The sequence below is a fragment of the Oncorhynchus mykiss genome, chromosome 17 (genome assembly GCF_013265735.2).
Source record: "Oncorhynchus mykiss isolate Arlee chromosome 17, USDA_OmykA_1.1, whole genome shotgun sequence".
Taxonomy (NCBI): Eukaryota; Metazoa; Chordata; class Actinopteri; order Salmoniformes; family Salmonidae; genus Oncorhynchus; species Oncorhynchus mykiss.
Window position 1 is genome coordinate 581,149 of NC_048581.1, and position 13,852 is coordinate 595,000.

Here is a 13,852-nt window from a genome sequence, read left to right on the forward strand (position 1 = left end):
GGATACTAGTCCTGGGGATACTAGTCCTGGGGATACTAGTCCTGGGGATCCTAGTCCTGGGGATCCTAGTCCTGGGGATACTAATCCTGGGGATCCTAGTCCTGGGGATACTAGTCCTGGGGATACTAATCCTGGGGATCCTAGTCCTGGGGATACTAATCCTGGGGATACTAATCCTGGGGATCCTAGTCCTGGGGATACTAGTCCTGGGGATACTAATCCTGGGGATCCTAGTCCTGGGGATACTAATCCTGGGGATACTAGTCCTGGGGATACTAGTCCTGGGGATACTAGTCCTGGGGATACTAGTCCTGTGGATACTAGTCCTGGGGATACTAGTCCTGGGGATACTAGTCCTGGGGATACTAATCCTGGGGATACTAGTCCTGGGGATACTAGTCCTGGGGATACTAGTCCTGGGGATACTAGTCCTGGGGATACTAATCCTGGGGATACTAGTCCTGGGGATACTAATCCTGGGGATCCTAGTCCTGGGGATACTAATCCTGGGGATACTAGTCCTGGGGATACTAGTCCTGGGGATACTAATCCTGGGGATACTAGTCCTGGGGATACTAATCCTGGGGATCCTAGTCCTGGGGATACTAATCCTGGGGATACTAGTCCTGGGGATACTAGTCCTGGGGATACTAGTCCTGGGGATACTAGTCCTGGGGATACTAATCCTGGGGATACTAGTCCTGGGGATACTAGTCCTGGGGATACTAGTCCTGGGGATACTAGTCCTGGGGATACTAGAAGTACATTATTGTTTTTGCCATATCACTACATGTATGATTCCACTAATCAAAGGTTTATTGATGAGTTGATTAGTGGAATCAGGTGTTAAGTGCTTGGGAAGAGTTGATTAGTGGAATCAGGTGTTGTATGTAATCAGGTGTTGTATGCTATGTAAAACCTCAACATGTGCAGATTGTGCCCCCCTCAGGACCAGCATTAAGACAATCACTGCTTCAGAATGTTCACCTTCACATTAGAACTACATGGACTGTTTCCTATTGGTTGGAATGTCGGAGCCAATCCTGTGGCCGTCCTTCAGGAGTTGTGACAGGTTTCAGGAGTCTCCCTGTGTGTGTGTCTGTCTTTCCCATCATGCACACGGGCGTATAGCTGTAGTCATGTCTCCTCTGTAATGCTCAACAGCTGTTCCACTGCTGTTCTTTTAGCTGACTCTGTGTTTCCCCCCCCTCCACACACACACACACACACACGCACGCACGCACGCACACACACACAGAGCCCTCTGTGTTTCCCCCCCTCCACACACACACACACACACACACACACACACACACACACACACGTGTCCACTGCCTTAAAGAACCCTGAGATTACAGCTCTTTAAGAGTATTCCGTTGTTCCCACAGAATTCCAACAGTCAGCGTTCCGGACCCAGCCGTTGTCGAGGAGTAGACCAGCGCTGTGGATACAGAGCAGTTGGACGACACATGCACGCGCGGGTGTGTTTAGTGTCCCTGTTTTTAAGCTTCTCTCTTCGACCGCATACTAATCATCTGGTGGTCAATCACATCGCAGAGAAACACAGAGGGCTCAGTGTGTGTGTGTGTGTGTGTCTGTGTCAGCTGGAGAGAGAAGCATGAAAGCCTCTCAGACAAGATAGACTGAGCCATCTAAAGCTGAGCGAAAGAGAGCGAGAGAGAGAGCCTTCTTTCACTACAGACAACACCCCTCCCTTCTTCCCTCTCTCAGTTCCCTCTCTCCCTCCATCTCTCTCCGTTCACCATCTCCCTCTGAGCGTCTATACCCCCCCCCCCCCCCCCCTTCCCCCCAGGGCCAACAGTGACCTCATACTGAATAGCCCCCCTATACATACAAACAGATGTAGGGCCCTATAAAATCAGTCTAATCTTTTTTTGCCTGATTCCGTTTAGTTTTTCCACGTTTTCATTCTCAAAATCACACATTTTATACAGAAAAATAACCAACCCGGATGTTGTAAGTCCACAACAGGAAACCCATGGGTCACGTTAGAGCTCACACATCTGTATAGTTTTATGTTGAAAGTCAACAGTGTTTTCTTTGCTTCGACAGAGCGATCAGAACAACTATAGTTTTCCTTCACAGAAAAGACATCAGTGCAACACATTGGGCAGAAAAGAGCTTCATTTTCATCAGATGACAGCAGAAGTGCTGGTAGCCACACAAGTAAATTAGTTTAAAATGAAAAAAAGGTCAAGGTCTTTTCTAGAAGGAAAAAAAAAACGATGCATAGTTCTAATGTTTATTATAGAAAGAATGGAGCCAGCTACATTTCCTAATCATTTGCCTGAAGTCGATCTTGCATTTTACCAGAGACAAGTAGACTACAGTAACACTGAGACTACAGTAACACTGAGACTACAGTAACACTGAGAAGTAGACCACAGTAACACTGAGAAAAGTAGACCACAGTAACACTGAGAAAAGTAGACCACAGTAACACTGAGACAAGTAGACCACAGTAACACTGAGAAAAGTAGACCACAGTAACACTGAGAAAAGTAGACCACAGTAACACTGAGAAAAGTAGACCACAGTAACACTGAGACAAGTAGACCACAGTAACACTGAGAAAAGTAGACCACAGTAACACTGAGAAGTAGACCACAGTAACACTGAGAAGTAGACCACAGTAACACTGAGAAGTAGACCACAGTAACACTGAAAAGTAGACCATAGTAACACTGAGAAAAGTAGACCACAGTAACACTGAGACAAGTAGACCACAGTAACACTGAGAAGTAGACCACAGTAACACTGAGAAAAGTAGACCACAGTAACACTGAGACAAGTAGACCACAGTAACACTGAGAAGTAGACCACAGTAACACTGAGAAAAGTAGACCACAGTAACACTGAGACAAGTAGACCACAGTAACACTGAGAAAAGTAGACCACAGTAACACTGAGAAAAGTACCAGAGACAAGGAGCTGCACACCAGTCAGAGAGGAGAGACAAGGAGCTACACACCAGTCAGAGAGGAGAGACAAGGAGCTACACACCAGTCAGAGAGGAGAGACAAGGAGCTACACACCAGTCAGAGAGGAGAGACAAGGAGCTACACACCAGTCAGAGAGGAGAGACAAGGAGCTGCACACCAGTCAGATAGGAGAGACCAGGAGCTGCACACCAGTCAGAGAGGAGAGACAAGGAGCTGCACACCAGTCAGAGAGGAGAGACAAGGAGCTGCACACCAGTCAGAGAGGAGAGACAAGGAGCTGCACACCAGTCAGAGAGGAGAGACAAGGAGCTACACACCAGTCAGAGCCATGTCTGCTGATAGAACGCCAGAGAGGAGAGACAAGGAGCTACACACCAGTCAGAGCCATGTCTGCTGATAGAACGCCAGAGAGGAGAGAAGTGCAATACAAAGCACAAGATGTGTCTGATGCTGAGCAGAAATTACAACAAGAAGCATGTTAGATCTGCATTTAGAAAACTCAGCAATATTTTTTTTTGCCATTTTCCATTTTTCTACGTGACCCCTGAGACCACTTTTGAGGTCTGCACCAACCAGAGACCGTTGTTCTGTTAGTGATGTTTCTGTAGCACTCGTGACTGCAGCGTTAGCTAAACAAAATGGCCACTGGACTTGCAAATAAATTCATAAAAAATCCTACAATGTGATTTTCTGGATTTTTTTATCTCATTTTGTCTGTCATAGTTGAAGTGTACCTATGATGAAAATTACAGGCCTCTCTCATCTTTTTAAGTGGGAGAACTTGCACAATTGGTGGCTGAATAAAATACTTTTTTGCCCCACTGTATATAATCATGATATCATTCCGCCAGGTAGGCAGAGACTACTTGGTAGTTAACATTTAATAGAGAAGGTTTCTAGAAAAGCCTTTTCATCTCTACCAGAAGACGGTTGTCATTAGCATCATCGCTAACGGCAACACAAATTGGTAGAGAAAAAAAAAGCACCCAAACAGACTTGCCTCTTCAGAAAGTTGCAGGGAAATACGCATCACTGAGGCATTTTTGTTCACGTCTTCTGATTAACGGGCTAATTAATGGATGTTCTACTGAGTTCAAAACATTTTTGAATATTGTTGAACTGCGTTTGAATGTCTGGATTCTGGGATTCCGTCCTCCGCAGCCTGGACTTCACACGGCCCTACAGACACAACGCCTTGACAACAACCTACAGACGTGTCGCCTTGACAACGACCCCCTGGGGGCTAGCTGTGACCTCACCTCAAACAACCAGGCCAAACACACTCACACACATACACACAATGCTAAATGTCTAGCGACACAGAAACAGTTGACACATACTGTAAATTCATGTACTGTGCACACACAGTGGTGAAAGCTCAGTGACAATTAGTCTGAATTAGGGCCCTTAGAATACCTACACACACACACACACACACACACACACACACACACACACACACACACACACACACACACAAAGGGTTTTAGTGCCCCCCCTAAATGGGGTTTGGAGGAAATGGGTACTTAACAGTTCAGTTCTGATTTAGGAGAGAGAAGGAGAGAGACAGAGACAGGGTTGGGTTGGGAGGCAGGAGAGAGAAGGAGAGAGACAGAGACAGGGTTGGGTTGGGAGGCAGGAGAGAGAAGGAGAGAGAAGGAGAGAGACAGAGACAGGGTTGGGTTGGGAGGCAGGAGAGAGAAGGAGAGAGACAGAGACGGGGTTGGGTTGGGAGGCAGGAGAGAGAAGGAGAGAGACAGAGACAGGGTTGGGTTGGGAGGCAGGAGAGAGAAGGAGAGAGACAGAGACGGGGTTGGGTTGGGAGGCAGGAGAGAGAAGGAGAGAGAGAGACGGGGTTGGGTTGGGAGGCAGGAGAGAGAAGGAGAGAGAAGGAGAGAGACAGAGACAGGGTTGGGTTGGGAGGCAGGAGAGAGAAGGAGAAAGAAGGAGAGAGAAGGAGAGAGACAGAGACAGGGTTGGGTTGGGAGGCAGGAGAAAGAAGGAGAGAGAAGGAGAGAGACAGAGACAGGGTTGGGTTGGGAGGCAGGAGAGAAGGAGAGAGAAGGAGAGAGACAGCGCCAGGGTTGGTTGGGAGGCAGGAGAGAGAAGGAGAGAGAAGGAGAGAGACAGAGACAGGGTTGGGTTGGGAGGCAGGAGAGAGAAGGAGAGAGACAGAGACAGGGTTGGGTTGGGAGGCAGGAGAGAAGGAGAGAGAAGGAGAGAGACAGCGCCAGGGTTGGTTGGGAGGCAGGAGAGAGAAGGAGAGAGAAGGAGAGAGACAGTGAGCGGGCAAACAGTCCCAACCCCCACTCTCACACTCGCCGAAGCCAATGGCATGTACCAGATGCTCAGCAGGCTCTGCTCACACTTACTGGCCTGAGGCCAAACCACGACCAACAACATTGGACACTCTATGGAACAAAAAGCCTTCACTATATTATCATGGAATATCCAAGGCCTGAGGTCATCTGCCTTTGGCCTAAAGAGCAGAAACCCGGACTTCACCAAAGAAATCGGTAATACAGACATTGTCATCCTGCAAGAAACCTGGTATAGAGGAGACGGACCCACTGGTTGCCCTCTAGGTTACAGAGAGCTGGTAGTCCCATCCACCAAACTACCAGGTGTGAAACAGGGAAGGGACTCAGGGGGTATGCTAATTTGGTATAGAGCAGACCTAACTCACTCCATTAAATTAATCAAAACAGGAACATTTTACATTTGGCTAGAAATTCAAAAGGAAATTATCCTAACAGAGAAAAATGTCCTCCTGTGTGCTACCTATATCCCCCCACTAGAATCCCCATATTTTAATGAAGACAGCTTCTCCATCCTGGAGGGGGAAATCAATCATTTCCAGGCCCAGGGACATGTACTAGTCTGTGGCGACCTAAATGCCAGAACCGGACAAGAACCTGACACCCTAAGCACACAGGGGGACAAACACCTGCCTGGAGGTGACAGCATTCCCTCCCACATATGCCCCCCTAGGCACAACTATGACAACATAACCAACAAAAACGGGTCACAACTCCTGCAGCTCTGTCGCACGCTGGGTATGTACATAGTCAACGGTAGGCTTCGAGGGGACTCCTATGGTAGGTACACCTATAGCTCATCTCTTGGCAGTAGTACTGTAGACTACTTTATCACCGACCTCAACCCAGAGTCTCTCAGAGCGTTCACAGTCAGCCCACTGACACCCCTATCAGACCACAGCAAAATCACAGTCTACTTAAACAGAGCAATAATCAATCATGAGGCATCAAAGCCAAAGGAACTGAGTAACATTAAGAAATGCTATAGATGGAAGGAATGCAGTTTGGAAACCTACCAAAAAACAATTAGGCAACAACAAATTCAATCCCTTTTAGACAATTTCCTGGGTAAAACGTTCCGCTGTAATAGTGAAGGTGTAAACTTGGCAGTAGAAAATCTTAACAGTATATTTGACCTCTCAGCTTCCCTATCAAATCTAAAAATCTCAAATAGAAAACCGAAGAAAATTAACAATAATGACAAATGGTTTGATGAAGAATGCAAAAATCTAAGAAAGAAATTGAGAAACCTGTCCAACCAAAAACATAGAGACCCGGAAAACCTGAGTCTACGCCTTCACTATGGTGAATCACTAAAACAATACAGAAATACACTACGGAAAAAGAAGGAACAGCATGTCAGAAATCAGCTCAATGCAATTGAAGAATCCATAGACTCTAACCACTTCTGGGAAAATTGGAAAACACTAAACAAACAACAACAAGAAGAATTATCTATCCAAAATGGAGATGTATGGGTAAACCACTTCTCCAATCTCTTTGGCTCTATAACAAAGAATAAAGAGCAAAAACATATACATGATCAAATACAGATCTTAGAATCATCTATTAAAGACTACCAGAACCCACTGGATTATCCAATTACATTGAATGAGTTACAGGACAAAATAAAAACCCTCCAACCCAAAAAGGCCTGTGGTGTTGATGGTATCCTCAATGAAATGATCAAATATACAGACAACAAATTCCAATTGGCTATACTAAAACTCTTTAACATCATACTTAGCTCTGGCATCTTCCCCAATATTTGGAACCAAGGACTGATCACCCCAATCCACAAAAGTGGAGACAAATTTGACCCCAATAACTACCGTGGAATATGTGTCAACAGTAACCTTGGGAAAATCCTCTGCATTATTATTAACAGCAGACTCGTACATTTCCTCAATGAAAACAATGTACTGAGCAAATGTCAAATTGGCTTTTTACCAAATTACCGTACAACAGACCATGTATTCACCCTGCACACCCTAATTGACAACCAAACAAACCAAAACAAAGGCAAAGTCTTCTCATGCTTTGTTGATTTCAAAAAAGCCTTCGACTCAATCTGGCATGAGGGTCTGCTATACAAACTGATGGAAAGTGGTGTTGGGGGTAAAACATACGACATTATAAAATCCATGTACACAAACAACAAGTGTGCGGTTAAAATTGGCAAAAAACACACACATTTCTTCACACAGGGTCGTGGGGTTAGACAGGGATGCAGTTTAAGCCCCACCCTCTTCAACATATATATCAACGAATTGGCGCGGGCACTAGAAAAGTCTGCAGCACCCGGCCTCCCCCTGCTAGAATCCGAAGTCAAATGTCTGCTGTTTGCCGATGATCTGGTGCTTCTGTCACCAACCAAGGAGGGCCTACAGCAGCACCTAGATCTTATGCACAGATTCTGTCAGACCTGGGCCCTGACAGTAAATCTCAGTAAGACCAAAATAATGGTGTTCCAAAAAAGGTCCAGTCACCAGGACCACAAATACAAATTCAATCTAGACACTGTTGCCCTAGAGCACACAAAAAACTATACATACCTTGGCCTAAACATCAGCGCCACAGGTAACTTCCACAAAGCTGTGAACGATCTGAGAGACAAGGCAAGAAGGGCATTCTATGCCATCAAAAGAAACATAAATTTCAACATACCAATTAGGATTTGGCTAAAAATACTTGAATCAGTCATAGAGCCCATTGCCCTTTATGGTTGTGAGGTCTGGGGTCCGCTCACCAACCAAGACTTCACAAAATGGGACAAACACCAAATTGAGACTCTGCACGCAGAATTCTGCAAAAATATCCTCCGTGTACAACGTAGAACACCAAATAATGCATGCAGAGCAGAATTAGGCCGATACCCACTAATTATCAAAATCCAGAAAAGAGCCGTTAAATTCTACAACCACCTAAAAGGAAGTGATTCACAAACCTTCCATAACAAAGCCATCACCTACAGAGAGATGAACCTGGAGAAGAGTCCCCTAAGCAAGCTGGTCCTGGGGCTCTGTTCACAAACACAAACACACCCTACAGAGCCCCAGGACAACAGCACAATTAGACCCAACCAAATCATGAGAAAACAAAAAGATAATTACTTGACACATTGGAAAGAATTAACAAAAAAACAGAGCAAACTAGAATGCTATTTGGCCCTAAACAGAGAGTACACAGCGGCAGAATACCTGACCACTGTGACTGACCCAAAATTAAGGAAAGCTTTGACTATGTACAGACTCAGTGAGCATAGCCTTGCTATTGAGAAAGGCCGCCGTAGGCAGACATGGCTCTCAAGAGAAGACAGGCTATGTGCTCACTGCCCACAAAATGAGGTGGAAACTGAGCTGCACTTCCTAACCTCCTGCCCAATGTATGACCATATTAGAGAGACATATTTCCCTCAGATTACACAGATCCACAAAGAATTCGAAAACAAATCCAAATTTGAAAAACTCCCATATCTACTGGGTGAAATTCCACAGTGTGCCATCACAGCAGCAAGATTTGTGACCTGTTGCCACGAGAAAAGGGCAACCAGTGAAGAACACACACCATTGTAAATACAACCCATATTTATGCTTATTTATTTTATCTTGTGTCCTTTAACCATTTGTACATTGTTAAAACACTGTATATATATATATAATATGACATTTGTAATGTCTTTACTGTTTTGAAACCTCTGTATGTGTAATGTTTACTGTTAATTTTTGTTGTTTTTCACTTTATATTTTCACTTTGTATGTTGTCTACCTCACTTGCTTTGGCAATGTTAACACATGTTTCCCATGCCAATAAAGCCCTTGAATTGAATTGAATTGAATTGAATTGAATTGAATTGAATTGAATTGAATTGAATTGAATTGAGAGACAGCGCCAGGGTTGGTTGGGAGGCAGGAGAGAGAAGGAGAGAGAAGGAGAGAGAAGGAGAGAGAAGGAGAGAGACAGAGACAGGGTTGGGTTGGGAGGCAGGAGAGAGAAGGAGAGAGAAGGAGAGAGGAGAGAGACAGAGCCAGGGTTGGGTTGGGAGGCAGGAGAGAGAAGGAGAGAGAAGGAGAGAGAAGGAGAGAGACTGTGGTTGTAGTAGACAGACTGTGGTTGTAGTAGACAGACTGTGGATGCAGTAGACAGACTGTGGTTGTAATAGACAGACTGTGGTTGTAGTAGACAGACTGAGGTTATAGTAGACAGACTGTGGTTGTAGTATACAGACTGTGGTTGTAATAGACAGACTGTGATTGTAGTAGACAGACTGTGGTTGTAATAGACAGACTGTGGTTGTAGTAGACAGACTGTGGTTGTAGTAGACAGACTGTGGTTGTAGTAGACAGACTGTGGTTGTAGTAGACAGACTGTGGTTGTAATAGACAGACTATGGTTGTAATAGACAGACTGTAGTTGTAGTAGACAGACTGTGGTTGTAATAGACAGACTGTGGTTGTAGTAGACAGACTGTGGTTGTAGTAGACAGACTGTGGTTGTGGTAGACAGACTGTGGTTGTAGTAGACAGACTGTGGATGTGGCCCAAATGGCACCGTATTCCCTATGGGAGTTCTGGTTAAAGGTAGTGCACTAAATAGGGAATAGGGTACCATAGGGTTCTGGTTAAAAGTAGTGCACTATATAGGGAATAGGGTACCATAGGGTTCTGGTTAAAAGTAGTGCACTATATAGGGAATAGGGTACCATAGGGTTCTGGTTAAAAATAGGGAATAGGGTGCCGTTTTTCTGACGCAACTTGTGTTTATTAATGTACCGTTTGAGATGGTTGAATAACACAGTGACGTCATACTTGCTCCTTCTCTTGGGTATTACATCTCAATGACTGGTCTATGGCACATCTTCCTCTCTTCTTCATCTCTCTCTCTCTCCCTCTCTCTCTTCATCTCCTTCTCTCACTCTCTCTCTCCCTCTCTTCTTCATCTCCCCTCTCTTCTTCATCTCCTGGTCTATTACACATCTCTCTCTCTCTCCCTCTCTTCTTCATATCCCCCTCTCTTCTTCATCTCCTGGTCTATTACACATCTCTCTCTCTCTCTCCCTCTCTTCTTCATCTCCCCCTCTCTTCTTCATCTCCTGGTCTATTACACATCTCTCTCATTTCCTCAGTTTCTACCCTTATTTTCTCACACAATTCTTCTCTCTCTTTCTCTCTCTCTCTCCTTTGTCATGGTAGGCAGCTTCCCACGCTCACCACTTGAACTTGGTAACCCTCCTCCTCTAAATCACGGTTCCTTGTCTCTTTCCCTCCTCTGTCCATCCCTTCTTCACCCAACAAGCCACTGGCCCATTACACCAAGCTGTGTAATAACACTAACACTACACCATGTGTAATAACACTAATAACACTGTCTATCAAGATGGAGTTACAATAGTCATTGTTTTTTTAAAAATTACACAGTAATGGACTTGAACTGGCAATTTGTTATCATGAAGGCAAGGAGACAAGGACAGGCGATGAGGAGTGTTGGAATACTACCTAGGAGTGGATGGATGGGCCAGCCATCTGTTTCCCTTTGGGTAGTAGAATACTACCTAGGAGTGGATGGATGGGCCAGCCATCTGTTTCCCTTTGGGTAGTAGAATACTACCTAGGAGTGGATGGATGGGCCAGCCATCTGTTTCCCTTTGGGTAGTAGAATACTACCTAGGAGTGGATGGACGGGCCAGCCATCTGTTTCCCTTTGGGTAGTAGAATACTACCTAGGAGTGGATGGATGGGCCAGCCATCTGTTTCCCTTTGGGTAGTAGAATACTACCTAGGAGTGGATGGATGGGCCAGCCATCTGTTTCCCTTTGGGTAGTAGATTATTCTTATAACAATGATTTTATGTTAAGAACAAATTCTTATTTACAATGACGGCCTACCCCGGCCAAACCCTACCCCGGCCAAACCCTACCCCGGCCAAACCCTACCCCGGCTAAACCCTACCCCGGCCAAACCCTACCCCGGCAAAACCCTACCCCGGCCAAACCCTACCCCTACCCCGGCCAAACCCTACCCCGGCCAAACCCTACGCCGGCCAAACCCTACGCCGGCTAAACCCTACCCCGGACAATGCTGGGCCAATTATGCGCCGCCCAATCTTGTCCAGTTGTGATACAGCCTGGAATCGAACCGGGGACTGTGGTTACGCCTCTAGCACTGAGATGCAGTGTCTTAGAGCGCTGTGCCACCTGGGGTGTCACTCCACCTGGGGGGTCACTCCACAGGGCTTTAGTGACTGTTGATCTGGATAACGGTTTTGATTGAAAAAGGCCTTGGAGATAAAAACGTGCTCCTCTGTCAGGGTTGTGTGTGTGGTCTGTATGCATGCATCTGTGTGTGTTCTACACCTACCTTCTGGTACTCTGAGTCCTCGGGTCTGAAGTCGCTGCTGACCGTCTCAAACTGCAGGTTGAAGTGGGGGAGGCGGTGGAGCAGGTTGACCCACCATGGGGGAGAGTAGTTTACTACCGCTGCCATCCTCTCACACGCACAGACCCGCCGGTGTCACTGCCAATCTGTCAGCCCGAAATATGTGTCCTCTTCGGTCAACAACACTGCTTACAACGCCCACGCACAGGCTATGATTCTCTTCTGAACGTGTAGTGTAGTGCGCCGAGTGGGTTGTTATCATCGATGTGATTCCGTCATCAATACAAATATCGATTATCCGTTATTGACGGTTTGTTCTAGGGTAGGCTACCGTCGACCGACGCCACGGTCAAGTCAGCAATAATTCGTTTACTCAGTCGGTCGTTGATTGATTTACGGTGTTGCAGGCTACAATTTCCAGGACCGCCAACATCCTCGTTCCCACGGGTCTATTCGTTTCTTCCAGCCACGAGCGGTTAGGCTATATTGGATTATTCCGGTTCTCCATTACCGCATTCCCAACTCTTAGCCAGGAAGACAGAAAAAAAAATCCATATTCTGCTCCAAACTATGTGTGAATGTAGCCAAGTCTCATTTTGCAATGTGAACACTTCTCCTTAGAAACCTAGCGGTGGCACCACCAAACTCCCTGTTCATCCACAGATAGGAGGCTATTGTTCCTTATATACAGCCGATGTAGGCTAAAACAGCGGGACTGCAGCAGAAATCACGACAACTCTCTCACATCTCAGCCGAAAAATAACCGACCCCCACTCTTAGAAAGACCGCTTACCACTCTAAAAAATGCCGTTACATTACGGTTAGATTTGTTCGATAAAAAATATCCACGAATCAAATATTCTGTTTTCTAGATCCCAATGAGAAGGGGGAGTTCAGGTTTAAATGACCTCCAATTAAATTATGAGATTTAACGAGCGGTCCCGGTGGGGGTTCGTTTTAAATGTCCTCCCGGTGATGAAACGTCGCGGTCGTCGGCTGCTACATTGTTCACCGTTAACGAATTTGGAGGGCGAAGCAAAACACGAGCTCGAAAACCCCTAGGAGGACAAAGCTTCTCACTGCAGCTCGCTCTGCAAATAGATCTGTCGACCATGTGTGCAGAGCGGAGCGGAGTTGAATGCGCAAATACTCAGACCTCCCCCCCCTCCCTTCCCGACGGTGTAACGGTAATACACAACCCAGTTGATGTCCATTACAACAAAACATCACAACACACATTTTCATCAAAAAACGAAGAAACACCATGACCTCTGAAGTGTTTTTACCATACAGGGAAAGATACTCATTTAATCAGATAAAACATTATTTTCATGGATTACAGCTATTATAATAAACACAACTCGAGGCACGATCACGCGCGCGCACACACTCTCCTCTGAGCGTCATATTGCAGTAGAATATGATAATAATTTCACAGTTTTGAATCAGCAGTGTTTATATTGATAGACATGTTTTAAAAGTCGCTCATTCTCCAATAAACTCCGTGATTTATAACTTTGTTTTTGACCATCAATAATCTATATACAGCACTCAGGCACTTTGGCAACATAAAAAACGATCTGTATCAGAACGGAGATTTATTGGGCAGAGAGCTGGCCAAGCGACCCTCCTGGATATGTTCAGGATTATCATTATTATCATTATCATTACAGCCCTGACACCAACAACCACTCCCCTCCCGGAGAGCTACTGCATGTGCAGGACTTCGTTCCAGCCCTGCACTACCAAAACACACTTGGTTCTACTTATCAGCATGTCCTCTGGACCTTGATTGAATCTGGTGTAGGGCTGGAGTAAAAGCCTGCATACCCAGCTACACACACACACACACACACACACACACACTTCATATCCCATAGTGCAATGCTCTGGTCTAGAAGTAGATTTCTTCTCTCCTTCCCACGAGACGAGACGGAGACACGATGATGTCATCGTCGGAATCCTCAGAGTCCATCGCCTTAGCAACCTTGGAATCTGGAGGTGGGTGGAGCTGTAGTTGGGCTACAGGCGAAGCACAGGAACACATTATATATACACACACACATTATATATACACATACACATTATATACACACACACATTATATACACACACACACATTATATACACACACACACACATTATATACACACACACACATTATATACACACACACACATTATATATACACACACAC

General features: G+C 45.6%; 2 protein-coding genes across 7 annotated transcripts in view; both read right to left on the bottom strand.

Annotated features, from left to right (window-relative positions):
- Positions 1 to 12,798, bottom strand: part of LOC110516737 (protein tweety homolog 3) — a 68,187-nt gene extending 55,389 nt beyond the window's left edge. The window contains exon 1 of the mRNA XM_036948488.1: positions 11,638 to 12,798. Coding sequence (XP_036804383.1) covers positions 11,638 to 11,763 — 126 coding nt within the window. The 5' untranslated portion in view covers positions 11,764 to 12,798. The remainder of the gene's footprint in view (positions 1 to 11,637) is intronic.
- A 124-nt stretch (positions 12,799 to 12,922) lies between these two features.
- The window catches only part of iqce (IQ motif containing E), a 22,061-nt gene continuing 21,131 nt past the window's right edge, over positions 12,923 to 13,852 (bottom strand). For all 6 annotated transcript variants that reach the window (XM_036948484.1, XM_036948483.1, XM_036948487.1 and 3 more), the window contains one exon: positions 12,923 to 13,677. In XM_036948484.1, coding sequence (XP_036804379.1) covers positions 13,550 to 13,677 — 128 coding nt within the window. In that variant the 3' untranslated portion in view covers positions 12,923 to 13,549. The remainder of the gene's footprint in view (positions 13,678 to 13,852) is intronic.